At 39.5% G+C, this 27,414-nt stretch overlaps 2 protein-coding genes across 4 annotated transcripts; one reads left to right on the top strand and one right to left on the bottom strand.

Moving 5' to 3' along the window:
* Nucleotides 1-10: 10 nt before the first annotated feature.
* Nucleotides 11-941, bottom strand: LOC117222627 (uncharacterized). Of its 2 annotated transcripts, none has more exons than XM_033474422.2 (2): nt 625-941; nt 11-358 (listed from the first exon to the last, which is right to left on the bottom strand). In XM_033474422.2, the coding sequence occupies exons 1-2, from the start codon at nt 897-899 to the stop codon at nt 34-36; spliced, it is 600 nt and encodes a 199-aa protein (XP_033330313.2). In that variant the 5' UTR covers nt 900-941; the 3' UTR covers nt 11-33. The 2 variants fall into 2 exon arrangements, with proteins under 2 accessions (XP_033330313.2, XP_033330314.2); XM_033474423.2 differs by having other exon boundaries at nt 580-941.
* Nucleotides 942-1,200: 259 nt separating this feature from the next.
* Nucleotides 1,201-26,201, top strand: Rab3 (RAS oncogene family member Rab3). 2 transcript variants are annotated; one of them, XM_033474421.2, is made up of 4 exons: nt 1,201-1,442; nt 16,961-17,185; nt 18,724-19,014; nt 21,136-26,201. In XM_033474421.2, exons 2-4 carry the CDS (start codon nt 16,961-16,963, stop codon nt 21,289-21,291), a joined length of 672 nt encoding a protein of 223 aa, XP_033330312.1. In that variant the 5' UTR covers nt 1,201-1,442; the 3' UTR covers nt 21,292-26,201. The 2 variants fall into 2 exon arrangements, with proteins under 2 accessions (XP_033330312.1, XP_033330311.1); XM_033474420.2 differs by lacking the exon at nt 1,201-1,442 and adding an exon at nt 10,153-10,463.
* Nucleotides 26,202-27,414: the final 1,213 nt, after the last annotated feature.

Genomic DNA, 27,414 nt, shown 5'->3' on the forward strand with positions numbered 1-27,414 from the left:
AGCTGAAGAATACCGTTGGACTTATAATTACGTTTATTCAGGTATTTGCAATTCCGTTTGGGACAAATTACACTTCGGCGAACTTGAGACATTGTTCCGAATCGAAACCGCCGTCTTCAAAGGAGACTTTCTGGTGTTCGACTTCTTCTCCCGTGATTTCGCCTGCAATTGATTATTCATGCTTGGCTTGAAGTATTGATCGACCACGTTCAGGAAGTTCTCGTGCAGCAAGATGTCCACAAGATCGACGATCTTCTCGGGCACCTGCGGCATCTTAAGACTCCGCTTGCTAATCTTTTCTCTTCTCCCCCTTTTCGTTGATTCACTCGTGCCCTTGCATTTCCTGAGATCTGGAGAACTGTTACGTAAACGAGACAAAAAGAATATTAATTAGGGAATCGTCATTCTAAAGAAAAAAAATTTTTTTCTAAAATATTAGCAACAAATGCATTGGTCTCCAATAGAAAGTACAAATTAAAGTTCACATTTGCAGTTGGCATCACTGGGGACAACCAGCGGATAACATTTAAATGTGTAAATCAGACATCGTAGGGAAGATATGCGTAAAACGTTACTGACAAAAATGTTCGTTTCCTCGTTGGGAACCAGTTTATCAACATTTACTCGAATTTTTCGATGCTTCGATCACGGTGTCCCCGTTTGATCAAGAATTCCTCGTGACTGGATTCCGATTCCAAGACCAGTTTCTCCGCTTTGCACCCGACGACCTCGCCGCAAACATTGTGCCGCGGCATGATTAGAACATAAATTTTATAAAATCGCAATCGATTACAAGACCTCCGGAAATTTAACGAGCCACCGAGACTTAACCGAATAAACAAATGAGAACGAATCCCGGCTCTCCATATACGGAACATTTCAGACACCCCCCACTCCATCGATTTTTAAAAGATCATCAACTCCCGCGCTTCCTGCTGTACCATCCGACGGTCGATAGCTTACCGACGGCCGGCAATACAGGACGCGGCGCGCTAGGCTTCGCGAGAAGCGCGTGCATAGTCGTAGGCATCGGCGGTATCGGCGATCAACAAGTGTCCTCGAGCGAAGATTCCGCGTCCGGATGGCGGCATATTGATGTCGGCCGGGTTGCCCGTGGCGCAGGCGCGGCCTTCCTCGGGATTGGCCGGAGGACGGGCGGGGGTCCACGAAATGGTCGATATTCTAGCTATAGCGGGGTACAGTGGCGCGCGAGGCTTTTACCGAGGCCAGTCCAGTCTCTTTAAAGTCGTCGCGGATACCAACCCCCGTCGGTTGCTGCTTGTTATTTCACGTCGGTGTACCGTTCTCTGGGACACCGTGTACCGCCTGGAGAACAGGAACACGACTTTCGTCGAGCCGTGGTGCAGGACCGGAAGTGGCAGCGCGCGGTGTGCTAACCCCCATTCGCTGACCAACCGTGAGAAGATCATCCTTCGCAGGAGGTACTCGTCGTCGACGACTCGTCGGACGGGAACGCGACGGACTCGTGTTGCGTGTACCTGTGCTTTCAGGACACCCAGAGCACCGTCACCTCGAGCCTGAACATTTCTGTCCGACCAGCCAGTCCGTCGATAGACTGCTTATTGATTTCTCTCTGTCCTCCATTTCTGTCTCTCTCTCTCTCTTTCTCTCTGCCTCTGCTTCTCTCTCGCTCTTTCTCTCGTCTCTTCCTCTCTGGTGCTGGAGAACCACCCACGCACTTTTCGCCTTCCATTATTCCACCGAACTGCTAAACAGAGTTTTCGGTCCTAACGTCCTCGAGACCACACGCTGATCTTCTCGCGAAGGGTAGTCCCGGTGAGAATCATCGCAGACGAAATCGTGACCGAATCAGACATGGTTGCCTGGGTCCATCTTGGGATTACCCTAACGGAAACAATTTTCGCGCTCGAGTCCTCTTCGTCCTAGAGCAAAAGTCATACCAATCGTCGACATCAGTTCTCGGTTCTCTCCTTTCGTTTCGGGGCTTGTGATTCCCCCGTGGTCCGTTTCCACGTTTCGCGGACTCTCCTTTCCGCCTATGTCACGGACTACGCTTTTCGAAACTGTGGACTCATCAGCAAGGTTGCCCTAGTGAGAACAATAATCTCGGAGATCGAGAGCCTCCGTCGTCTCACCTGTGTTCTTTAACAGCTTCGTTCCTCGGCACCGTCACGTCGCTGTTTTCAGCTGCTGGGAACACCGTATATATGATGGACTTACAAAACAGAATTCGTCGACGTAAAACGAAATCGGACGAGGCATTGTCGTAGGATCCTTCTTTTTGGGGGTTAAGTGAACGCGTCGAAGGATCGAACGGAAAGGTGATCGAAGAGGTTGGCGGTGTTCGATAGGAGCCGGAGAACGCGAGAAACGATTCTCCGTCTGTTGGACTGTCGGCGACGGCCAGGTATTTATCAGTCGCGGTATCAGGGTATCCAGCGTATCGATTCGGACGGCTTTTTCGGGATCCAGATTCGAGCGTCACGATGTGCTCATACAGAGGCTCCATCTTCCGTCCACGCTGATTCCGCCAGCCGCTGAAATCGAAACTATGTAACGCGCGGCGCGTGGGTGGTCAGGGGTTAGGAATCGATCTTCCGAAAATATTTGCTCTGTTGCCTGCCCCCTCTCTCCCCTACTAGCCGCTCTCCCCCTCCAACACCTTCTCGTTTATGGCGCAACATAATCGACGAGACCAAGATTCAGTTTTCCCGATGATATTTCCGCCATTTTTATGGATGACTTCCTATTGGCTCCCAAACTTCCGGAGCTTGAGTAGCATCAGGGACTCCGGCATCGTCGGGACTAGCTCCTGCGCCGATCCCGGAGATTAGGGGTCTCGATGTAGATGGATCATTCTGTAGAGAAAGGTATAAGTGTAGCTGGACTTTCGATCAAGAAATTGGTTTAACGTAAACTTGATGTTAACCTTGACAATCCTGGCAGAGAAATGATCGGCGACTTATTGGCCGGAAAGCGGCGTTGACTTTGAAACTGTAATCAACGAGGCAAATCCCGACTCGATGAGCGTCTCATGAATTTTTATCGCCTATTACCGGTAATGGCGGTAACTCTATGTGTTCTGGATAAAGAGGTGCATACTGTTTATGGAAATTTTTACGAAAATTCTCTGAAGACAATGTTGGGAAACTATTTTCACAGAAATTGTTGCTACAGCTCACCGTAAACGATGCTGCGAAGTAACGTTTTCTTAAATTTTTTCTATTGAAATCCAACATGACCGATGACAAAGAAACAATGTTCGATACGATTGTTACTGAAATTCTCTAGAGTCGATGTTAAAACATTATTTTCACGAAAAACTTTTTGCTAGAATTTTCACTGTGTACGATGCGACAAGGTAGTATTTCTTAAATTGTTTACTTAAATCGGATATGGTCGATTGGAGAAACATGTCCCAATACCATTTGAACTACTTTGGACAAAGGAGGATCAAGTAACAGAGATAAAGAAGCTGCGGTAAAAGAAGCAACGACTTATACCAACCAGATCAATTTATAAACAAGATCAATTTATAATCGTCGAAATCATTGTAAAATTTCAATGTAAAATTTCAACGTTAAATGCAACAGAAAGATCCAGTGTCCTGATTGACACGTTCGATACCAGCGTCGCACATGTGCGACGATCTCGATTTTACGTTTCACGTGAAGAACATCGAACGAATTTTCTAAACATAATTATTTAAAATCGTCACGCATAGCATATGATATTTAGAGAATGTATGACAATACTTTTTGACGAAGTTTTCATCATACTTCATAAGAGGTTACTTTATTTATTTAATACGATAAATAGGTTATGTCAAGGTGTTAAGGATAAGCTACGCCAAAATTAATTATTAAATTATTACTATTATTACTATATAATAATAATAATAATAATAATATAATACTATATAATAATATTACTATACAATAATTACTAAATTATTAATTACGATCCTACTGGAACTATTGTCCCAACGCAGCCCTTGCCTCGAAATGGCAAACAACACCGTAACACGTTCAGACTCGACGAACATTCACGACTAGTAAAATTTTAATTAACAATGACAGCAAAATACAGTCAACGCCACCGCAAGCTCGGTTGAGATAAAGGAATAACGGAGTTGGAAATGTTTCGAGATGGTGCATTTCGAAACCGTAAGGTGGCGTTAAATGCATCAAAATCGAATTTTTTTTTTTAACCAGTCGATAAAGATCGGATCGTTATCGGGACAGTTTCGATGATATTTTGCCGCATATTTGGACCGAACTACCCTGCGACGGCGTCGTCGTCGTCGTCGTCGCGTCGAAGATGCAATTGTGTGCAGCACGAGAGAGCTGCACGACACGTTAACATATGGCCGGGCGATATGATTATCGCGAACCTTGTCCCACTTTTTTTCTCTCGCCACCGCGTTTTGTGAGCGCTGCGCGTGGGTGCTCGACACATTTTTTTCCCGCGAAAACCGTTTCCCGTAGTTTCGATACCGTCGACTACAGGTTGTCGAACTTCCGGTTCTCGGGCAGCCACACCGGTGACAGGCGTAAACAGGATTTTTTTTTGTTGGAGCCGTGACAAATGCTGTTTCCGTCGTGGTCTGAATTATGTTTCCGGCTTTTGGCAACCTGCATGCCTCTCCGACTCCGCTGTTGGCGGGCCTAATATCCCCAGTCCCTATATGTATGTCCCTAGGGATAGGAATATCCCTAATTATCTTAATTTGTTATTGGCTCCCTAATTGGCCAAGGTTAACGGCCAAGAAACGAATTAAAAAATTAGCAGATAATTTCGTTTCGCGATAATCGTAAAAGAGAAATTATTTTTCAGAGCGTAGGAGCTATTTTAGCGGAAAATGGCAGCGCTTTTCTTTCTTGAAAAATGGAGGCATTTTTTTTATCTATCGAGAAAGAACCGGCCCTTTTATCGATGACAAGGTTCGAAGGTCCATTCCAAAATTGTCCATTTTTGTTTCCAAGCTGAGCATCAATTAGGGAGAATTTACTGTATCTTAGCGGTCTAAAACGTGCACTTAAAATCAAATGTTTTGAACTTTAATTTCAAAATTTTAATTTCATAACGTTATGTCAAGGTTATGTATATTCAATCGCCGGACAGCGGATCTTTATGCAAAATAAAAATTTTGATCAGCAATTGCAAGAAACTAGTGCTGAATAAAAATGTAGTTCATCTTTTTAAAGTTTCAAACGATCGCAAATAATGTGACAGTGTTCTTAAATTCTTTCAATATTTTCACTATTCTGTATTTCTCTTGTCAATTTCTACAATGGATAAATAAAATCCGTTGTTTACTAATTATTTTGTAACGTTATATTTATAGAGTTATCCGATGAAAGTAGTACTCTAAATTCTCCCTAATTGACGCTCAGCTTGGAAATAAAAATGGACAACTTGGGAAGAAGAAATACTATTATTATTCAACAAACCTTGACATAACCTTAACAACTATAAAGACGAGCCGCAAGGTACATTTAATCGTATCTCTCCTCTTCCCAATCTGAGTATCAAGTAGGAAAAATTTATTGTCTGTACATTTATTTCTAAACTATTCCACGAACGCCTGTAGCTTTGAAATCTGAATTAAGGAAACGCAACGCGAAATGAAAGAATTACTTATTGCGAGAAAGCATGAGTTTTTGGGTCTTTCATCCATTTTACTTTCTTCTATTTTTATTATTAGCAAAGGAAAAATAAAATAAAAACGAAAATTATTATTTGGCGAAGGAAAACTTTTCGGTTTATACGAAGTTGAAATATTTGTTTAGTGCTCATAGTGCGGTAAATTCACTGCAAATTGTCCCCCAGCTTGTAAATAAACAAATGGACAATTTGGGAGTCTCCTTTACTGTATTTTGATAACGTTACCTCGCACTCTCGTGCACCGATCTCCTAATAAAGTAAATCGCGGCAGATCTCTTAGAAAATTTGCCAGAAGGAAATCTCGTGTTCGTGTAATTGTTCGTTTGCCATTGTACATTGTTAAAGGGTCCGGGGATACGTTATCGGGGGTAGAATAGATCGTGCGTTTAACACGGCGACAAGTCGATTGGCTTTTAGCGGGACAAAGGACCTTTTAATTTCTCTTCTCGTTCGGCGAGCATCCTAGAAATAAGCGAGGCAGAAATGATAAAACTTGAAAATCCGAGGGAACTCCGGAGTTTGCCGCTATACGACTCGAGCGCGAGATCGATAAGAACACCCCCCCACCCCCGTCGAAAAAGTTCGCAGTGTCTGTGGCTCGGCGTCGTTTATTTATAGTCCTCGTTGCTGCCACTCATTTTTAGGCATAACCGCACTCGGCTGTGCAGCTGATCGTCTGGATCTATAGCCATCCACTGTTTACTATCTCGGCAGGCGTCAGAAACCTAATCGTTCGTAACACCTGTAATATGATTTTTTAATTTTCTTTTAAATTCGGCATGCTCTCTCTCTCTCTCTCTCTCTCTCTCTCTCTCTCTTCCTTTCTCACACACACTCTCCCTTTTCACTCATCTCTCTTTCTCTCTCTTTCTTTCTCACACACACTCTCCCTTTTTCACTCATCTCTCTCTCTCTCTCTCTCTCTCTCTCTCTCTTTCTTTCTCACACACACTCTCCCTTTTTCACTCATCTCTCTCTCTCTCTCTCTCTCTCTCTCTCTCTCTTTCTTTCTCACACACACTCTCCCTTTTTCACTCATCTCTCTCTCTCTCTCTCTTTTTCTCACATACTCTTTCTCACATACACTCTCCCCTTTTCTCTCATCTCTCTCTCTCTCTCTCTCTCTCTCTCTCTTTCTTTCTTTCTTTCACACATACTCTTTCTCACACACACTCTCCCTTTTTCTCTCATCTCTCTCTCTCTCTCTCTCTCTCTCTCTCTCTTTCTTTCTCACATACTCTTTCTTACATACACTCTCCCTTTTTCTCTCATCTCTCACTTTTCTCTCATCTCTCTCTCTCTTTCTTTCTTTCTTTCTCACACACACTCTCCCTTTTCCACTCATCTCACTCTCTCTCTCTCTCTCTCTCTCTCTCTCTCTCTCTTTCTTTCTCACATACTCTTTCTCACATACACTCTCCCTTTTTCTCTCATCTCTCACTTTTCTCTCACCTCTCTCTCTCTCTCTCTCTTTCTTTCTTTCTCACATGATCTTTCTCACACACACTCTCCCTTTTTCTCTCATCTCTCACTTTTCTCTCATCTCTCTCTCTCTCTCTCTCACTCTCACTCTGAATATTTTTTGTTATTGCATTTTCGAATGCGCGACATGGCTTTATAGCGTTTCGATGAAAATAGAACGGGAGTGTCGATCGATCTCTTTAAAAACTTATGGTTTAAAAAATTCGAAGAGCATCGAAATTCAATGATAAAAATATTGGATAGAAATATAAATACAAAATTACAATGGTTCTATTTTGTCGATGCTACTTCCCTGAAACAGTGTTGCATTATTTATTTTCGGATTAGTCATTTTTGGTTAGTGCCAATTTTAGTTAGTGTCATTTTTGGTTAGTACCATTTTTGGTTAGTACCAATATTAGTTAGTATCATTTTTGGTTAGTACCATTTTTGGTTAGTACTATTTTTCATTAGCACCATTTTTCGTTAATGCCATATTTGACTCGTCATATTTATGTCATATTTAACTTGTCATATCGCTGCCATTTTTCGTTCGGTGCCATTTTCTTCGAACGATCCAACAGACAATCGAGAAAACCATTTAACAAACGGCTTCGTTTACCAGACAAAAAGGTGTTTTCTCCGAGTAACGGGGTCACTCTGATCAGGTTTATTAGATGGCGCTAGTTGCAGCAGTCTCCCCCCGAGGCTTGTAATTAAACCTCGCCGGCGCATCTAACCAATTGTATCCGAAACTGTTAACAGTTGGAATTACAGTTCTCGGGTAGACGGTTCCTTTGTAAACGCAGCGTTGCGATAATCTGGATTGGTCGGAATTAGAACCAGCTATTACGTACGTATGTATGTATGTATGTATCGAGAATTTCGGCAGGTCGAAGTCGTCGATCGTTGAACACGTTGCCGCAGCCGCCGCGGCACGCGCGTATTATGTATGTATTGGTTCAGGTGCAGGCTGTCAGCGTGATCCGTTTCCTTTCTCAAACAAATTCGTTCCACGTGGGCCTGCGGTTACTATAGACGCACCTGGCGCCCGGAAAAAGTCACGGACACACGCGGTGCAGCCGCGCGCGGTATCACCTCGGAAGTAGAAAATGATTAGCAATGACCGATAATGACTTGGAAGTTATGCGGGCTAGTGCGAGCGTGAATAGATTGTTTACCGGGCTGGCAATTATGCAACGCGAGCGTCATTTAACAAATTCGATTTGACGTGTTCGCATCGTGTTTCATTGTTTTACGTTTCATTATTCCGACTTTTATTTATTTCGCCTTTCTGCGGGTACGTCTGAGCTTTTTCTTTTTTAGCGAACGTGGTTTGGTACCATTTAGTTCAAAACGTTTAATAAAAATTGAAGAATTAAAGAATTAAAGAATTCTGTTAGAATGTCGTGGGGAACATAAAGCGGAGAAAATTGTAATGGCACGTTTCTTTGACTAGTTTCACTATTTAAACACATACGGTCGGTTCGAAAGCTACAAAGTTGTAAAGATAAATTTGTTGACATATTAATGTTCCTCCGAGAGCTGTCAGCTACGTTAGAGAATATAATGGCCCATATGGTGCCATTTTACAAACCAATACGATGCTATTTTTTGAACCAATACCGGTGCCGTTTTTCGAACCAATACGGTGCCATGCGGTAACTGCAAAGTTTAAAGACTACATTGTTAACAACAATGGTCCTCTGATACGATCCAACTGAGTTGAAAAATATAATGGTCCTACTTGAGATTTTTGCCATTTTTTTGAACCGATACACCGAACACAGTACAAGGTGTAGAGACAAAATTGTTGGCAACAATGGCACTTTGGTTGGTATTATTTGAGTTAAAAAATATGTAGTGATGCGATTTGCGATAAGAGCCATTTTTTAAAACAGCGCGTACAATAATGATAAAGACAGCTTTCCATGAGAAGAGCTTCAAATAAAATTCATTGTAATCCAATTTAAATAAAGTTGCTATTATTTGCGTTAAAAAATACATAGCGGTGCCATTTGCGATAAGTGCCATTTTTTAAAAAAACGCGTACAATAATGATAGAGATAGCTTTTCGCAAAGAAAGCTTCAAATAAAATCCATTATAACACAATTCAAATAAAATTAGTGTTATTTGCGTTAAAAAATACATAGTGGTGACATTTGCGATAAGTGCCATTTTTTAAAACAACGCGCACAATAATGATAGAGATAGCTTTTCGCAAAGAAAGCTTCAAATAAAATCCATTATAACACAATTCAAATAAAATTAGTGTTATTTGCGTTAAAAAATACATAGTGGTGACATTTGCGATAAGTGCCATTTTTTAAAACAACGCGCACAATAATGATAGAGATAGCTTTTCGCAAAGGAAGCTTCAAATAAAATCCATTATAACACAATTCAAATAAAATTAGTATTATTTGCGTTAAAAAATACATAGTGGTGACATTTGCGATAAGTGCCATTTTTTAAAACAACGCGTACAATAATGATAGAGATAGCTTTTCGCAAAGAAAGCTTCAAATAAAATCCATTATAACACAATTCAAATAAAATTAGTATTATTTGCGTTAAAAAATACATAGTAGTGACATTTGCGATAAGTGCCATTTTTTAAAACAGCGCGCACAATAATGATAGAGATAGCTTTTCGCAAAGAAAGCTTCAAATAAAATCCATTATAACACAATTCAAATAAAATTAGTATTATTTGCGTTAAAAAATACATAGTGGTGACATTTGCGATAAGTGCTACCTTTTAAATCAGCGCGTACGATAATGACAGAGATAACTTTTCACAAAAAGAAGCTTGAAATAAAATCGTACAAAATTGCAACCGTGGATGGCCCTGCGAAGTACCATTTCTAGCCACTCCTGCGTGTGTGTGTTTGTACGCACACGATTAATACCGAGAAACCGCGATAGAAGCGTGTCTGGACGACGTTGAACACCGCCGACGAAGCGCGAAAATGAACGAAAGCGATACCGACGAGCTTACATTATCGAGATCGACGATTCCAATTGCCAAGTCGGCGACACGTCGCGTTCGACGCCGGTTCGCAAACCGTTCTCAATTAGTTCTCTCCCGAAAATCGAAAGTCGAGCAGAAGAATCATCGAACGGGAAGAGCAACATTTTCATCTCGGATCTACGATTCTCCATTGTCGAAGCAAAGAAAATCCTCCGTGACGAGGAGGAAAAGGAAATTCGGTGAAGAATGCTCGCCGAAGGAAAGAACGAAACCGGAAACGGTTGCAAGATGGCGGTGAAGGACTCTGTGCTGGAGCTGAGGACCAGGATGGCTCGCATGATGTCCATTGTTGACATATCCCCGCGGGACAGACCTTCGGTACCAGACACGTGTCCATTTTCTGGGCGCTAAGCGCAATGTTTCGAATTGGTTCGCGAAACAGTGTTCGACGCGCATAGGTTCGAACTGGTTCGCTCGGATGTGCGAGAGTGCTAGCTGCATTTTAGAGCGAAAGTAATGGCTGTCTCTCCTGGTGCTATACTTTTTTCGTGGGATTCGTTTTCGTTTCGCAAATTCTCCCTAATTGACGCTCAGATTGTGCGCGAAAATTTACAATTTGGGAAGAGGAGATACGTTTATTCAAGCTTTGCGGCTCGTTTTTATAATTGTCGACAATCGGTAACCATAAAAAACGAGCCACAAGGCTCGAATAATCGCATCTCCTCTTCCCAAATTGTCCACTTTTGTGGACAATTTACACGCTGAAAGAAAATTAGGGGAAATTTACTGTAAATTTAACAATACAGTAAAGTCTCCCTAATTGACGCCCAGATTGTGCGCGAAAATAGACAATTTGGGAAGAGGAGATACGATTATTCGAGCCTTGGGTCTCGTTCTTATTAAAATAACTTTCACAAAATTGTTCAACCATAAAAATGAGTCGCAAGGCTCGGATAATCGTATCTCCTCTTCTTAAATTGTCCATTTTTGTTTACATACTGAAAGAAAAGTAGGGGAAATTTACTGTAAATTTAACAATACAGTAAAGTCTCCCTAATTGACGCTCACATTGTGCGCGAAAATAGATAATTTGGGAAGAGGAGATACGCTTATTCGAGCCTTGGGTCTCGTTCTTATTAAAATAACTTTCACAAAATTGTTCAACTATAAAAATGAGTCGCAAGGCTCGGATAATCGTATCTCCTCTTCTCAAATTGTCCATTATTGTTTACAAGCTGAAGAAAAATTAACGAGAATTAATTGTAAATTTAACTATACAGTAAAGTCTCCATAATTGACGCTCAGCTTATACAGTAATGTTTTCTTAATTGGCGCTCATATTGTGCACGAAAATTTAAAATTTGGGGAGAGGAGATACGTTTATTCAAGCTTTGCGGCTCGTTTTTATAGTCTCTGATTGTTAACAATTATAAAAACGAGCTGCAAGACTCGAATAATCGTACCTTCTCTTCCCAAATTGTCCATTTTTGTTTACATGCTGAAAGAAAATTAGGGGAAATTTACTGTAAATTTAACAATACAGTAAAGTCTCCCTAATTGACGCCCAGATTGTGCGCGAAAATAGACAATTTGGGAAGAGGAGATACGATTATTCGAGCTTTGGGTCTCGTTTTTATTAATATAACCTTGACAAAATTGTTCAACTATAAAAATGAGTCGCAAGGCTCGGATAATCGTATCTCCTCTTCTTAAATTGCCCATTATTGTTTACAAGCTGAAGCAAAATTAGCGAGAATTAATTGTAAATTTAACTATACAGTAAAGTCTCCATAATTGACGCTCAGCTTATACAGTAATGTTTTCTTAATTGGCGCTCATATTGTGCACGAAAATTTAAAATTTGGGAAGAGGTGATACGTTTATTCAAGCTTTGCGGCTCGTTTTTATAGTCTCTGATTGTTAACAATTATAAAAACGAGCTGCAAGACTCGAATAATCGTACCTTCTCTTCCCAAATTGTCCATTTTTGTTTACATGCTGAAAGAAAATTAGGGGAAATTTACTGTAAATTTAACAATACAGTAAAGTCTCCCTAATTGACGCTCAGATTGTGCGCGAAAATAGACAATTTGGGAAGAGGAGATACGATTATTCGAGCTTTGGGTCTCGTTTTTATTAATATAACCTTGACAAAATTGTTCAACTATAAAAATGAGTCGCAAGGCTCGGATAATCGTATCTCCTCTTCTTAAATTGTCCATTATTGTTTACAAGCTGAAGCAAAATTAGGGAGAATTAATTGTAAATTTAACTATACAGTAGTCTCCATAATTGACGCCCAAATTGTGCGCGAAAATAGACAATTTGGGGAGAGGAGATCCGATTATTCGAGCCTCGTGGCTCAAAGCTGAAATAATCGTATCTCCTCTTCCCAAATTGTCCACTTTTGTGTACAATCTGCGCGTCAATTAGGGAGAATCTACTGTACTCCGCCATCGTGCTGTAACGTTTAAAGTGAACATTCGTTTTTTAACGGCTCCGTAGGTCTCGACTGAAGCGGCATTTTGGTGAATCGTTTATTGTTTAATTATAGTTTTTGGTCGCGTCGCATTGCAAGTGTCGTGAGAAAATTATCCGTGCAACAATCTTTTTTTGCTGCTATTGTACCGAAGACGATGCTATAAAGTGTGGTTTTTAATTAAAAAATTTAATTTAAAATTTTTACCGATACTCGACATTGTTAACGATCGAAGGAATACTGTTCACGGAAATTTTTACCAAAATTCTCTGTAGGCAATGTTAAGAAACTATTTTCACAGAAATTATTGCTTCAGCTCCGCCGTAAACGATGCTGCAAAGCAACGTTCCCTTAAATTTTTTGTTTACTGAAATCCAACATGACGATGCAATTGTTGCTGAAATTCTTTCACTAAAATTTTTTGCTAGAATTTACTATGAACGATATGCTGTAAGGTAGTATTTCTTAAATTGTTTTCTTAAATCCAATGTGGTCGAAGATAACAATTATACAGCGACGATAAAAATTCTGTAAAATCAATAGGAAAAAGTTGTCATCGAAATTATTGTTGAAGTTTGGAAAACGGTTTGACACACATTTCAACAGTCCAGCGTTTTTTTTTACAGTATAGTTGATAGAAAGTTTAGGGGTTGGTCTGATTCAAGAGAGTGAAGATACTGAATCAAGGGTTGTGCGACGGTAGAAATAGCCTGTCGAAGTATAAGGAATCGATACAGTGGAATCAAGATAGGGAATTCTAGTAGGTATCGTTTAGGGTGGACTGCGGCGCAGTGGTCTATGAATTTCGGTAGATTAGGGCTGGTAATCGGAGATTAGTAATCAACGAAAAAACCTCCGGAAGTGAGATTTAAGCTGATCGTCTTAGCGCAAATAGCGAATAAAACTAGAGTAACAAAGATTACTATAGTACCTCTACTAATTTCGTATTGATTGGTTCTATATTAAATAATTGAATAGTACATTGACTAATTCAATGGTAATTGGTTGCATATTTACTAATTCCATCGTAACTGGTTGTATATTAATTGATGAAATAGTAACTGGTCGCATATTAATTGATGTAATACTAATTGAGGTTGTATATTAATTGCTGCAATAGTAACTGGTTGCATATTAATTCATGCAACAGTAAATGGTTGTATATTAATTAATGCAATACTAACTGATTGCATATTAATTGATAAATATTAATTGATTGCATGTTAATTGAATATTAATTGATGAAATAGTAACTGGTCGTATATTAATTGATGTAATACTAATTGAGGTTGTATATTAATTGCTGCAATAGTAACTGGTTGCATATTAATTCATGCAATAGTAAATGGTTGTATATTAATTAATGCAATACTAACTGATTGCATATTAATTGATAAATATTAATTGATTGCATGTTAATTGAATATTAATTGATAAATATTAATTGATTGCATGTTAATTGAATATTAATTGATAAATATTAATTGATTGCATGTTAATTGAATATTAATTGATGAAATAGTAACTGGTCGTATATTAATTGATGTAATACTAATTGAGGTTGTATATTAATTGCTGCAATAGTAACTGGTTGCATATTAATTCATGCAATAGTAAATGGTTGTTTATTAATTAATGCAATACTAACTGATTGCATATTAATCGATTGTATATTAATTGATTGCATATTAATTGAATATTAATTGATGAAATAGTAAATGATTGCATATTAATTGTTGAAATATTAACTGGCCATATATTAACAAATTCAACAGTAACTAGTGTACTACGAATTTTATTCATTTCTGACAGAAATAGGTAAATAAAATTTAAAACCGTGAAAAAATTCGAAGAAATTAAAGAATGATGATATATTAATTTGAACGAATTAAAATTCTATAAAAAAGAAACGAGACAATACTTGGCTCTTATATCTTGCATTAGATGCAGGCAGATCTGATTTCGCATAAAAATCTGCAGTCTAGTAATTAGTTATATGTCAACAAATTCAATACCAATTAGTACTATCCAAAATCGTCTGATTTTCTTTCTACACAAAATGATTGAAACAGAAGCGTGGGTCGCTGTGAAATAACCAAACGCTACTTCGAATTCCGTTGGTTCGAGTTTCCAGAGTCTGGTCATGTTTTTGCATAACATGAATATTATCTCTGCCGACGGAATCCGGTTTTCCAGTGAAAAATCGAGACAGGAAATGGTCGAAAATCTAACCTAGTCGAAGAGGCCTGTACAGTTAGAAAGACACGAAAATTCGAGGAATATTCGCCCCGTATATTACATAAAACCGTGGAACGAGCACAGAAAATTCGTATTTTGAACGCGATAGGGGGAGATAAGGCGATACGTTTCCTTTGACCTAAAAAAGAAAGTAGGTTTCTTCGAGACAAAAAAGACGTGTGCTTTCTTTCCCCTCCCTCCTCCGCCCCGATTTGCTCGCGTGGTTGACCACCCCACCGTCCGTGGTGGAAAGATGAAGTGTCGCTTAAAAAAGCCGGCGATGGGGTGCGTGGCAGAAGAAATTCACTTAAACCGACCCTCGACTTTCTTGAGAAACCTCCTCTTGCGATTACGCGCCGTGAGACATGAAAGTCTTCGCAATTTGTCTAAAATAGTGGGTCAACAGAGCCTTGATTCCGCTGAACTTTCACCACTGAAGCGTGCTACAAAAGGCTGCACATTATATTTGCCGCATCTATATTTTTTTAATTATTTTGTTATTATATTATTATTATTATTACATTATTATAATTTTATTATTATATTATATTTACATTTCACAAAATGGAAGTTCAACGTTATTTTCAATTATTATGTTGCAGAGATTTCTGCTAATTGATCTAGCCTCTTGTCGATGGACCGTGAATCTCTAATACGAAATAAAAATTTTCTTTGTCCGTTGCAATAAACAGGAGCCACTTTTTAGAAATTATTTTATTTGTAATAATTATAAATGATTATACATTATATTAATATATAGAGAGTAAAATTTTCTATATTACAATATTAATATGTAATATAATTAAATAATATATTAATTATAATAATTAATATAAATTATATATTAATATATATTAATAAAAAGATATATAATTATAATATATTATTTTTCACAAAAACCGGGAATTATCAAGAAAGGAAAATAATTTCTAAAAAGTGGCTCCTTTTTACTGCAATATATATATTGATCGGGTTCCAACATCTATTCGAATGATTAAATATTGATGATGAGAAAACGGAATTTTATTGAAAGAACGGAATAACATTTATACTTGTCAGGTTATTGCTACAAATCTTTACCGCGAGTCACACTCGTCAAAGTACGGCAAGGGGTTAATATTCTTCCATTCTTTGAATCTTTCTACCGTTTCAAATTACAGGTACCCATTTTTATCATAAGTTTCATAAAATCCATAGTCCCCTGATCTAGCTACAGTTACATTAGTTACAATATTTCTTCATTAAAAACCTCGGCATCCAGTAGTCTCTCTTCTAATATCAGAAAACGGATCTTTCTACTGCTTCAAATTACAAACAGTCGTTTTTTATCATAAATGCATAAAATCTTTAATCTACCGACCCTAATCAATACTATCAACATTGGTACCCAGTCTTTCATACTTGAGTTAATATTTTTACTGTTAATCATGATCATAAATGCTCTTAAAAGCCTCGACTTAGCAATAGTAATTTTTTAATAATTGAGCCGTTTATTTTGAAAGTGGCACAAGTCACTTTGTTTTTAAATCGATATATTAAATATACAACCCTTAAATTTTAAGGGTTTGCGTTTTAACACGTTTAAAAATATGGATGCTAACTTTCGAGAAGATTTACTTGTATTTGTTATCTCAGGATACTGATATTTTTCTCAGTATAAATAATTTCGTATAAACATTAAAAAATCACCGCTTTTTATTACGGTGAAGTGAATTATGTCACTTTCAAAATAAACGGCTCGATTAATTCTGATAATTTTTAGTGTTGTTATATTATAATATATAATATAATAATTAATAGATATATATATAATAATATATAATAATATATATAATATTAATATAATAATTAATATATATATATATAATAATGTATAATAATATATATAATATTAATATAATAATTAATAATATATTATATTATATTATAATATATAATATATATATTATAATATATAATATATATATTATAATATATAATATATATATTATATTATAATATATAATATATATATTATAATATATAATATATATATTATAATATATAATATATATATTATATTATAATATATAATATATATATTATAATATTGGCACCGATTTTGTTTCGTTAACGTTAGAGTTTTATCGAACGATGCCTAATCTTCGATTCTTCGCAGATGGCGGGCAAGGCTGTCGAGGACCCGAAGAAGGAGGCCGCGGACCAAAACTTCGACTACATGTTCAAGTTGCTGATCATCGGCAACTCGTCCGTCGGCAAAACCTCGTTTCTCTTCCGTTACGCAGACGACTCGTTCACTTCGGCCTTCGTATCGACCGTGGGGATCGATTTTAAAGTGAAAACGGTCTTCAGGAACGACAAGAGGGTGAAACTACAGATCTGGGTCAGTGGAACTCCATCGCAACCTGAAATCGATACAGACAATCTTCATGGTTTCTTGATTGCCGGCGTTGCTCGGCCTAAATTTAAACTTGCCGCGCGACGCTCGCCATTTCGGATCATCGTTCCCATAGAAATTCGATTCGAAATTTTCCGGAACAGATCGTGTGATTCGTGGGAAAATCGTCTCATTCGTCGATCAATTGAGAGAAACAGGAGTTAAAAATTCGGCTGCTTATTTCGACGAACGTTTCGCTCAATTAGAACGTTGATCGAGCATCTTGCGGTTCAAGTACACTCTCTCATTTCCTATGGAAATTAAATTGCTCGTCTGTATGGCCACACGCATAACCGATTTCATAGTTTAATTATAAAAGTTAATTGGAAACTGCAAAGTGGACTCTTCCTCGGTCGCCATATTGATTAGAGCGAAAAGTGATTGAACTTGTCCATTAGCAGATTACGTTTTGCCGGATTGTTTATCCGATCGAAGGTACGATTTTTTTTTTTTTAATCAGATAAGTAAATACGCGAAAACGTGGATACCAGTTCGCAAATTTTACAAATTGTGATCAAAATGATGCTTCGTTGAGTAGATTTGTAATAATTTTGTTTTAATTGGTTCACGGGAATGATCGAAGCAATTGTTATAAAAACGACGAGGAGCATTTTTAAGAACTGCAAGGTGGATTGGTTTTTAAAGGCGAAATGCTAAATATAGTTGCCGAACGTTTAACCACATGTGGCTTCATTTATCATTCGCAGGAAATAATAAGGAAATCCACAGCTATACATTATCATTGTACTATTACTTCCCACTCGTGACAGCCCATTGTTTTCCTCTGGCGTGAAATATGTTGAGAATTTCACGGTATATCGGCCATTGAACACGCTTCTCTCGGAAACAATTTCCCTGTTTCGCAATTGAAAAAAAATGTCTTCGCGATTCTAGACAGAGAAAAATGAAATTGGACGAATTTTTTTTTAAAGCGAACGCAATTTAGTAAGTTTTCGACTCTGTGCCAATAAAATATCGGGAAGATATTTTTCGTTTTCCGTGTGATCGAATTGTACAGAAATGATGATACTTTCATACAGAGTGTTCCAAAATTATGGTACTTCCGGGAAACGAGGGGTTATATATATTAATTAATTATATATTAATAACCTAGACTATAATACATGTTTCATAATTATGTTAAAACCGGGAAGAGGTGATTCCTGAGGTCATTCGAAGTAACTTTTTCCTCAGCGAAAATGCAATCCGCGGCTTTGTTTATGAGTTATTAACGAAAAACAGTGACCAATCGGAGCGCGAGTGCGACTGGCGCTGCGCCCTTGCAGCCAATGTCGCGTCGCGCGCCATTGGTCAGTGTTTTTTGTTAATAACTCGTGAACGAAGCCGTGGATTGCATTTTCGCTAAGGAAGAAGTTACTTCAAATGACCTCAGGAACCCTTCATTTCTCGGAGTTACCATAATTTTGGGACACCCTTATGCTGAATTTTAATACAAGTGCTAATGCGAATGGTGATGATTGCAGGACACGGCGGGCCAGGAGAGATACAGAACGATAACAACGGCCTACTACAGGGGCGCCATGGGTTTCATTTTAATGTACGACATCACGAACGAGGAGTCGTTCAATTCCGTGCAAGATTGGGTCACGCAGATCAAAACTTACTCGTCCGACAATGCCCAAGTGATCTTGGTCGGCAACAAGTGCGACATGGCCGACGAAAGAGTAATCAGCGAGGACAGGGGCATGCAATTGGCAGAACAATTGGGGGTGCAATTCTTCGAGACGTCCGCCAAAGAGAACATTAACATTAAGGTAAATCTATGCTGGAATCCCGAGAACCGAAACCGGAACAGCTTTGTTCTGGGTCGACTAGCTGCACAGTTCGGTGCCGAGACAAACAGAAACGATCGTTCTCTTTCAGCGGGAACGCCGGGAAACTAGGCTATGTACAGGATGTTCCATAATTACGTAAACGGGTATAATTATTATGGAAAGGGATGTAATTATTATGGAAAGGAATGATTTCTCAGGTCATTTGGAGTAACTTTTTCCTTAGCGAAAATGCAATCCGCCGCTTCGTTTACGAGTTATTAACGAAAAACAGTGACCGATCGGAGCGCGAGTGCCGCTGGCGCTGCGCTCTTGCGGCCAATGTCGCGTCGCGCGCCGACCATCCGACGTACCAGCAGTGGTCGCGAGGGCGGGGCGTTAGCTGTACGCGATCTTTCATTTGTCACTGTTTTTCGTAAATAACTCGTAAACGAAGCCGCGAATTGCATTTTCGCTAAGGAAAAAGTTACTTCGAATCACCTCAGGAACCCCTCATTTCCCGCTTGTACAATAATTTTGTGACACCCTGTATAGGACTATGACAAGAATGGGAGCTATGTCAGCTTCTTTTTTCTTCCTCGTTCGTTTACCGAATCCATTATCGCGTGTCGCCGCCATTAGCGACCGAGAAAGGTTGCCGTGTCACGTTTCAACGCTTATTCCCATCCGCAAGTTGTATGTGTATGTGTATGTGTACTGTACCATTACCTTCGATCGGTTTGTCCTCGATTGCCGCTCATCTGCACCCATTAATCACGCCTGAACAACCGGTCGAACCTATTGGCATTGACACATCAACGTCCAACGCCGATCGATTTCCCTGCTCTCGCAGCCCCGCGATGTCTGCCTTGAGTCTGTGCAGTCAGAGTCAGTGATTTTTAGTGCGAACACGTTATTGCCGCAGTTTAGGGCTATCCATTGGTATCCGCGCAAGACGGATCGTCGTTTGAAGATTAGCTTGCGCTTCGGGGATTTTAGCGACCCGTGTTCGTGGCCAGCCTGCGAAAGCTGGTGTCTCTTGAGACAGTCGGGGATGTTGGGACACTTGTGGTCAGCCTGCTGGAGCTGGGGTTGGAACAGATATCATAATTTCTAATTTTAGCACCGGTCGAGCCTTGGGACACCTGTTGGGTTCAATTCGTTCAGGTCAAGATTGACATAGGTTCAGTTCAAATTGGGTATGCGCACTCAGTGACACGTTTATTGGAAACCTATCACAGTTTATTTCGGTTGGTACTAAGTTTGATTTGGGAGCTTTAGGGATACAGTGAATTCTCCCTAATCGACGCTCAGCTTGGAAACAAAAATGCAACTAGGAATTATCAACGATTATAAAAACGAGGCTGGAATAATCGTATTTTCTCTTCCGAAGTTGGTCCACTCTTGTTTCCAAGCCAAGGGACAATTTAGGAGAATTTATTGTAGCAGTCGATTAGGGAGAATTTACTGTAATTACTAGAAATTCGAGGTTGTCTAGTTACTAAATTTTGGTAAGTTCAGTTCAATTACTAGAATCTAGTAACTAAATAACCTCGAATTTCTAGTGGACGATTTTGGGAATAGGAGCGATTCGATTAAACGAGCCTTGCGCCTCGTTTTTATAGTTGTTAACAATCGGCGACTATAAAAACGAGCTACGAAGTTTATTGAACAATAGTATCTTCCTAAATTGTCCGTTTTTATTTCGAAGCTGAGCGTCAATTAGGTAAAATTTTTCTGTACTACTTTCGTCAGATAACTCTATAAATAATAACGTTACACAAAGTGATTAATAAACAGCGGATTTTGTGCATTCATTGCAAAAATTGATAATAAATACAGAATAGTGAAAATATTGAAGGAACATTTTTAAGAACACTGTTACATTATTTGCGATCATTTGAAGCTATTAAAAGATAAACTGCATTTGTATTTAGCACTAGCTTCTTGCAATTGCTGATGCAAAACATTTTTGTTTTGCATAAAAACATCGTCAGCCGAAACAACGTCAGCGCCCTCTGTCCTGAATCGCAATCGCCACTTAACATCCCAAATTCCAGTTCCCCTGAGAGAACGTAGAAATCATCGGACTCGTACGAAATATCAACGGAGGCTTGTTTTTAGACGGTGTTCGAGCAACTGGTGGACATCATATGCGACAAGATGAGCGAGTCCCTGGACAATGATCCGAACCTAATCGCGGGTGGCGTGGGCCAGGCGAAGGGCCAACGACTGACCGACCAGCCGACCAATCCAGCGAGCACCAACTGTAATTGCTAAGAACGCAGGAGGCCACCTAAACTCTCTATAAGAAGAATGATAAACAAGAGACGGGATAACAGAGGAAGAAACCTTAGACGCGAGGGACGCGTGTATGCCTGTACATGTGTGCGTGAACGCGTGGTCTACCTGGTTGTGTGTGTACGCAGCGTGTGTACCAGTGTGCGTGGGAAAGAGAAAGGGAAACGGGAGAGAGAGGGAAAGAGAGAGAAAGAGGAAGGTCGAGTGATAAACGCTGGCTCTAGTTCAAACCCTGTTTGTCGTTCCTTTACCCCTTGTTTCCGACCGTTCTTCGTTCTGCTCTTTTTCTTTCCTCCTTTCTCGATCAATATATTTATATATATGTGCACATAAATACGTATATATGTACAGGGTGAACCGTGAAGTACGATTAGACCGCTTGTCTTCCTCCTCAGTCGAAAGCCCTATCGGCGTCGCCCGGTAGGGTTATCGATCAGAGTCGACCCCCTAAAAGTATAAAAAAAAAAAGAGAGAGAGTTTGCCAGGCGAGCTCGACGATACACGATCAAACAGACCGTGGTGGTTGAACCGTGTAAAAAAAGAAAAACAAAAGCGAACCGGAATTGGCAGAGAAAAAGACCACCACCGTTCACGTTTCTGGCGTAGGCGAAGCTGACGCTTTGGCCCAAAGGTGTTCAAGGGAACGGGAGATGAAACTCAGTTCCAAGATATGGTGTCCAAGCCCAGCCAAGACTATCCACCGGTCAGGACGCTATAGTGCACAACGTATATATATGTATACATAATATATATTACACACCGTCGTTTTTTCATTATTTAGCGAACGTAATTTTCTTAGAGGGTGTTGTTGCTCATTGTTGCTGTATGTGTTTGGCGGGGTGTCACGCGAAGTCCACATGAATATTCATTAAGCAGGCAAACGTTGCGATTAAACGAGCTCGGGACCGGCTCGTGCCGGTTCATCGAAGTCAATGCGAGAGGCCACCGGGATTGATTCGCTGAGGGTGAACACGACGAGGCTGATTGAGATTAGGCGATTCACCCTGTATACATGTATAAATATGTATGACGGTTGTAGCCTGATTACGCGAAGGTGCCATCGAGCCGATACCTTTCGGGTTATATGGGGAAGCGTAACCGGAAATATCGACGGGAGGTAGAGTCGAGCGGAAAATAAGTAGTCTCGCGACGAATTTAAACCGATATCATGGCAGGAAGTTACGTAAAATCAATAATCTCTGTAAGAAAAACCGTTGCTAGGGAGTTTGAATTTGGCGCCGCGCGTGTTGCCCTTCGCCACCGACCGTCGGTTAAGCAGGGATCCCGGTGACCGAGGCTGAAGAAATTCTCGGCGATAATCTCACGGTCGATGGAGAACGAGAACAACGCTTTCTCGCCGCTCATAGAAGCGGAAAACGGGGTTCTCTCGGTGGCGACAGGGTCGAAGGACAGCAACAATGTTCCTCACGAGGATTGTTTCAGCGATCCGGCGCGTTCACTCGAGGCAAGACGCCCCCCCCCCCGGAAATAGCTGGCCCGACACGGTTTTCCAGCGTTTCTTTTTTCTCTTCCGTCTGGGCCAGTTGGTTCCGGGACTTATTTACGGAATAGGAGGAACTGCCTCGAGGGAACGCGCTCGGCTCGATAATGATTGTTGTTGACGGTTTCAAGCGCACCTCGACTCGTAACCGAGAACATTCGGTGCATTAAGCCGCGTCCGATCTTGGAAGAAAATGATTTCAGAAGAAATTTCAACGAACGCCGGTAACCAACAACCACAGATTCGAGGCGGCATATTTCGCTCGAGCGTGGACGGGGCTTTAATGCACCGCGGACGGGGCTTTAGTGCACCGTGGACGGAGCTTTGGTGCACCGTGGACTAAAGCGTTCAAGCGTGCAATTCATGTGACAAATAAATGTTATGCGTTCAATTGCAGCTCTGGCAACAAAGAAAGAAATATATATCTGTGTTGTATTTAACGAAACGTCGTACAGGTTGAACATTATTTGATTTTTATGTATCTTTTTTTTTTATGTTTCTCTTGCTTTAATCCCGGCTACGGACCGACGGGAAACGTCTCCCGACGATCGGGACAATTCGATTTCAGGTGTGCCGCGCCATTCCCAGGATTCCCGGGAGCCGTGTGGTTCGAGCAAAAACATTGTCAAACCGCCGGACACAAAAACGTTTTCCACTAGATAGTCGGCGGCCGTGCGTTTTCACCGGAGAACGCGCTTAGTATTCTTACAGGTTAGGTGTTAGGTAAAATGTGTTGCTGCAGCACATATCATTTGGAATAAAATAAAAAGTACCTAATTTCAGACGATGAGTTATTTCGACTAATTTATTATGTTTTTGTTTTAGGAATAGCTTAGAGGACGTAGTTTCATTTTAGCGCGAACTACTTCTTTAGTCGATCGTGTTTCATTCTGTTCGAACAAAATTAACCCCGCTAGAGCGACGGGCGACCACGCGTTTCCACCGATCCCAGAGTCCAGGGGATTCCCCGTCTGGTAATGTCGACTTTTTCACTGTTCCGGGCCTGTTCTCGTTCGTATGACGTGCTCATACCGACCCTCAGAAGGCTCGCCGATGCTCGGGCACCCGAGATGTTAATAGAATTTGTCGCGACGGCTGAAGCAGGTCGGCCAGGATGTGATCGGCGATCTAGGGAATCTAGGGGATTCCGGGGACGATTGGCAGCTGGCCGCTTCCTATCGGGGATTCCCGGTTTTTCCCCGAGTGGCTGGATCGGTGGGTCATTTACAGGGACAAGAGGGGTCGTCAGCTTGAGAAAAACAATTAATCACGATTATATCGATTATATGTATTGATACGCAATATTTTCCGAACCGAACACGCTGTTTTGTAAATTTCGATTGGAAGTGTCGTTTATTTCGTGTGTACAATCCAGAAAACCGTAACGATATATGATTATAAATATTGTGTATAAAGTGTGTAATTCAAACACTAAATTTATTTAGAGAATAGCGGAATTAACGACGTATTATAATTGCGATTATCCACCACCTGCTGTTAGAATTTGTAAATACTAAATAAAATAATAATCGTGGGTTTTTCATAGCGAATTGTAAATACAATTGCAGGCGACGAATGATTTCATAATTGTCGGTTAGATTAGCGTAATTAATTTTGAAAGATTTCAGAGGATAATTGACGGATGAATAAATCTTTCGGTTTCTCGAGTGAACGTTAGATTAATCGTGATAACAATGACGATAAGTTTAATCGGCAGTGCAAAATTATTCTGTTAAATTTGTTAATAATTTTGCTATCCGGTCCAATTAAAACAATTTAACTAGCTTGACTAAGTTTGGAGAATTTGTCTTTTGTAAAATCGAATTTGTAAATTGTTCGACGATTATTTCTCTCGAGGAGGTTTTCTAAGCTCGGGTGACAATGGGCGGAAAATTGTCGGCGTTCGCGGTCCCAAAGCAGCGAAATTCTAGCGACTGGAACGGATTGTCCAGTTTGAATAAAACCGCGCGCCCGCGATGTCCCACTTTCAAAGCGGCTGCGGGCCCGCGGGAAATTCATTTGTAAACGGTTCGCTTCCCCTCAGTTTTCATTCATCAATTGGAGAACATTCGAAGTGAAGACTCCGCTGACGGAAAACGTATTAAAATTGAGAGACCCGACCGGTTGAAAGGAACTCATAACCGACCTGGTTTCCATTCGTGAAATTCAATTTCAACGAATCTACGTTCACGCGTGACTTGTCGCATTCAAATTATTTTAACATTATTTTAATATTTTTACAATATTTTACACCGTTGCCGCGTATCGCGTCTTTATTTAGCCACGTTTTGTTTGTGCAGCGAAACGCAATTTTTTCAAAATTCTGAACAAGGAATTTGGTTAATTGGGGCAGCGGCTTTGTCTCATTGTTTCAGTCAAACATCACGGAACGAATTTTTATCAAGTAATATTCATTTTGTATCTTATTGCATCGTTTGTCATTTCTTAGCGCATTTTTCATGTCTCGTTCTTTACGTTCGAACGAAGAATTTAATCGATCAGAAACCGGTATTCGCTTAAAATTGCTCTATTAATCGGACGAATAAATTAATTGTTGTAAAGTATTTATTTCTTTGTTCTTACTGAAATCGATATTTGCGTTCATCGAATTCATTTACAACAACGTTCGTTTATCTTCATTTTCGTGAACAAGTTAAGAAATAAGAGAAGCGTGTCGCACGTTTGTTGCACGACAAGTTAATAATTTATAGTCGAGCAAAAAAATCACACTTTTGTTGTGGAAATGGAAACAATAAGAAATACGAGTAAAATCGACGGGGAAAAAACAACTGCGAAACAAATACGTGCATCGATTTTTAGGATCAATTAACACGGGAAAAAAATGGCGTCCCATCCGACTGCTTCAGTTCTCGCATGGCGTTACTATAAAACTTACTATAGGCAAGCTGCCCTCTGTACATACAGCCATATATTTGAAAAAAAAACTATTATACATATATATATATATATTATATTATATAAATATATGAACATATATATATAAAAAGATATATATTATTGAATCTGTAATGGAGTGCAATGTAAGCGTTACTTATTCGTGTGAACACAAATGCGGCACCGAAACGAAAAATATGATTACAAAACGAAAAAAAAAAACAAACAAACAAACACGAAGAAAAACCAACCGCCAACATGTGTAATCGAAGAAATTAAAAAAAGGAAAAAAACAATTAAAAACGAAGAAACAGACAAAAAAAAAGCAATCACCGATCGGAGAGGCAAGAATTGTACGATATTGTGTATCGATCCAGATCGGTTGAAAATAAACGAGTCCTGTGCTGTTAACGTTGCCCTGCGATTATATCAGCGGAAAGCCGTGTTTCTCGTCGTTATTCCGAAATAAATGGACCACTTTCGTTTGAACCCACGTTTGTGTGTTAACCGTCATCGATAAAACTTCTCGTTTTTTTACGATTCTGTGCCCCCTTTTTTCTGAAATTTACTACCGGCTTTTTATTCGAACCAGTCTCTCTCTCTCTCTCTCTCTCTGTATATTCTAAAATTAATTAGAATCGACGACATTTTCCTGAAGGAATTTAATAGAATGGAATTTTTATTAGACAGAGTCTCGATTGAAGAAGCTGGCAGTATTTTAATAATGGTAAGTGTTGTTTGCTCGATTCGGTTGTTGGGGTTAGATGTCTCAGGGTCGGAGCAGCGCTAAATCACCGGAGGCTGCTATATCGAGCTACTTAGGGCCTACATGCGTATATCACTCGAAATTAGTATGTTAGGTCATTCGAGGTTACGTGTATATATGTATGTGGCCGGCACTCAGGATCACTGAAATAGACGCTTTGGAATAGCTCTGGAGAGGTGTTGCGGGCATATAAATATTTTCCTAGAGTTCATTTTAACCAGTGGTTTTTAAATAAATAATTCTAAATTACGATCTGAATGAATGAGTCGTTATCACTTTCCAATTGAAAATATAGAATACGACCAAACAGAAATAAAAGGAAATTGTACGAAGTCACACAAGAGCGAACAAAATCAAACGAGACTAAACAAACTTGAACACACAATTAAATAGATTTATGCGAAGGTAATGAAAATTGAATAAAATTGAACGGGAGCAGATCATGTTATACAGAAGCAAACAAAATCACAAACAAAAGCAAGCAATCACAAACAAAAGCACACATAATCACAAACAAAAGCAAACAAAATCACAAATAAAAACAAATAAGATCAAACAAAATCACATAATCATCATAAAAGCAAACAGAAGCAAACGAAAGCAAATAAAAGCAAATAAAAGCAAACAAAAGCAAATAAAAGCAAACAAAAGCAAATAAAATCACAAATAAAAGCAAACAAAATCACAAATAAAAGCAAACAAGATCAAACAGAAGCAAACCAAAACAAAGAAAATCACAAACAAATCAAACAAAATCACAAAAAAGCCAACAAAATCATAAAAGAAAGCCAACAAAATTAAACGAAGTCAAATACAATCAACGGAAATGAAACAAAACCAAACACAGCAAATTAGAGTCAAACCACGCTGCAGCAGATTTAATAAAATCAAACAAGATCACATAAAGTCATACTACGGCAAACAAAATCAAACACAGTTA

Source organism: Megalopta genalis, chromosome 5 (genome assembly GCF_051020955.1).
Source record: "Megalopta genalis isolate 19385.01 chromosome 5, iyMegGena1_principal, whole genome shotgun sequence".
Classification (NCBI taxonomy): domain Eukaryota; kingdom Metazoa; phylum Arthropoda; class Insecta; order Hymenoptera; family Halictidae; genus Megalopta; species Megalopta genalis.

Excerpts from the sequence above, each read along its gene's own strand:
- LOC117222627 (XM_033474422.2), bottom strand. The coding sequence starts at position 899 with ATGGAGTGGGGGGTGTCTGAAATGTTCCGTATATGGAGAGCCGGGATT. Across the intron at positions 359-624 it reads CGAAGCATCGAAAAATTCGA|TTCTCCAGATCTCAGGAAAT; the intron begins GTAAATGTTGAT and ends TTTACGTAACAG.
- Rab3 (XM_033474420.2), top strand. The coding sequence starts at position 10,332 with ATGCTCGCCGAAGGAAAGAACGAAACCGGAAACGGTTGCAAGATGGCG. Across the intron at positions 17,186-18,723 it reads GGGTGAAACTACAGATCTGG|GACACGGCGGGCCAGGAGAG; the intron begins GTCAGTGGAACT and ends TGATGATTGCAG. Across the intron at positions 19,015-21,135 it reads AAGAGAACATTAACATTAAG|ACGGTGTTCGAGCAACTGGT; the intron begins GTAAATCTATGC and ends GCTTGTTTTTAG.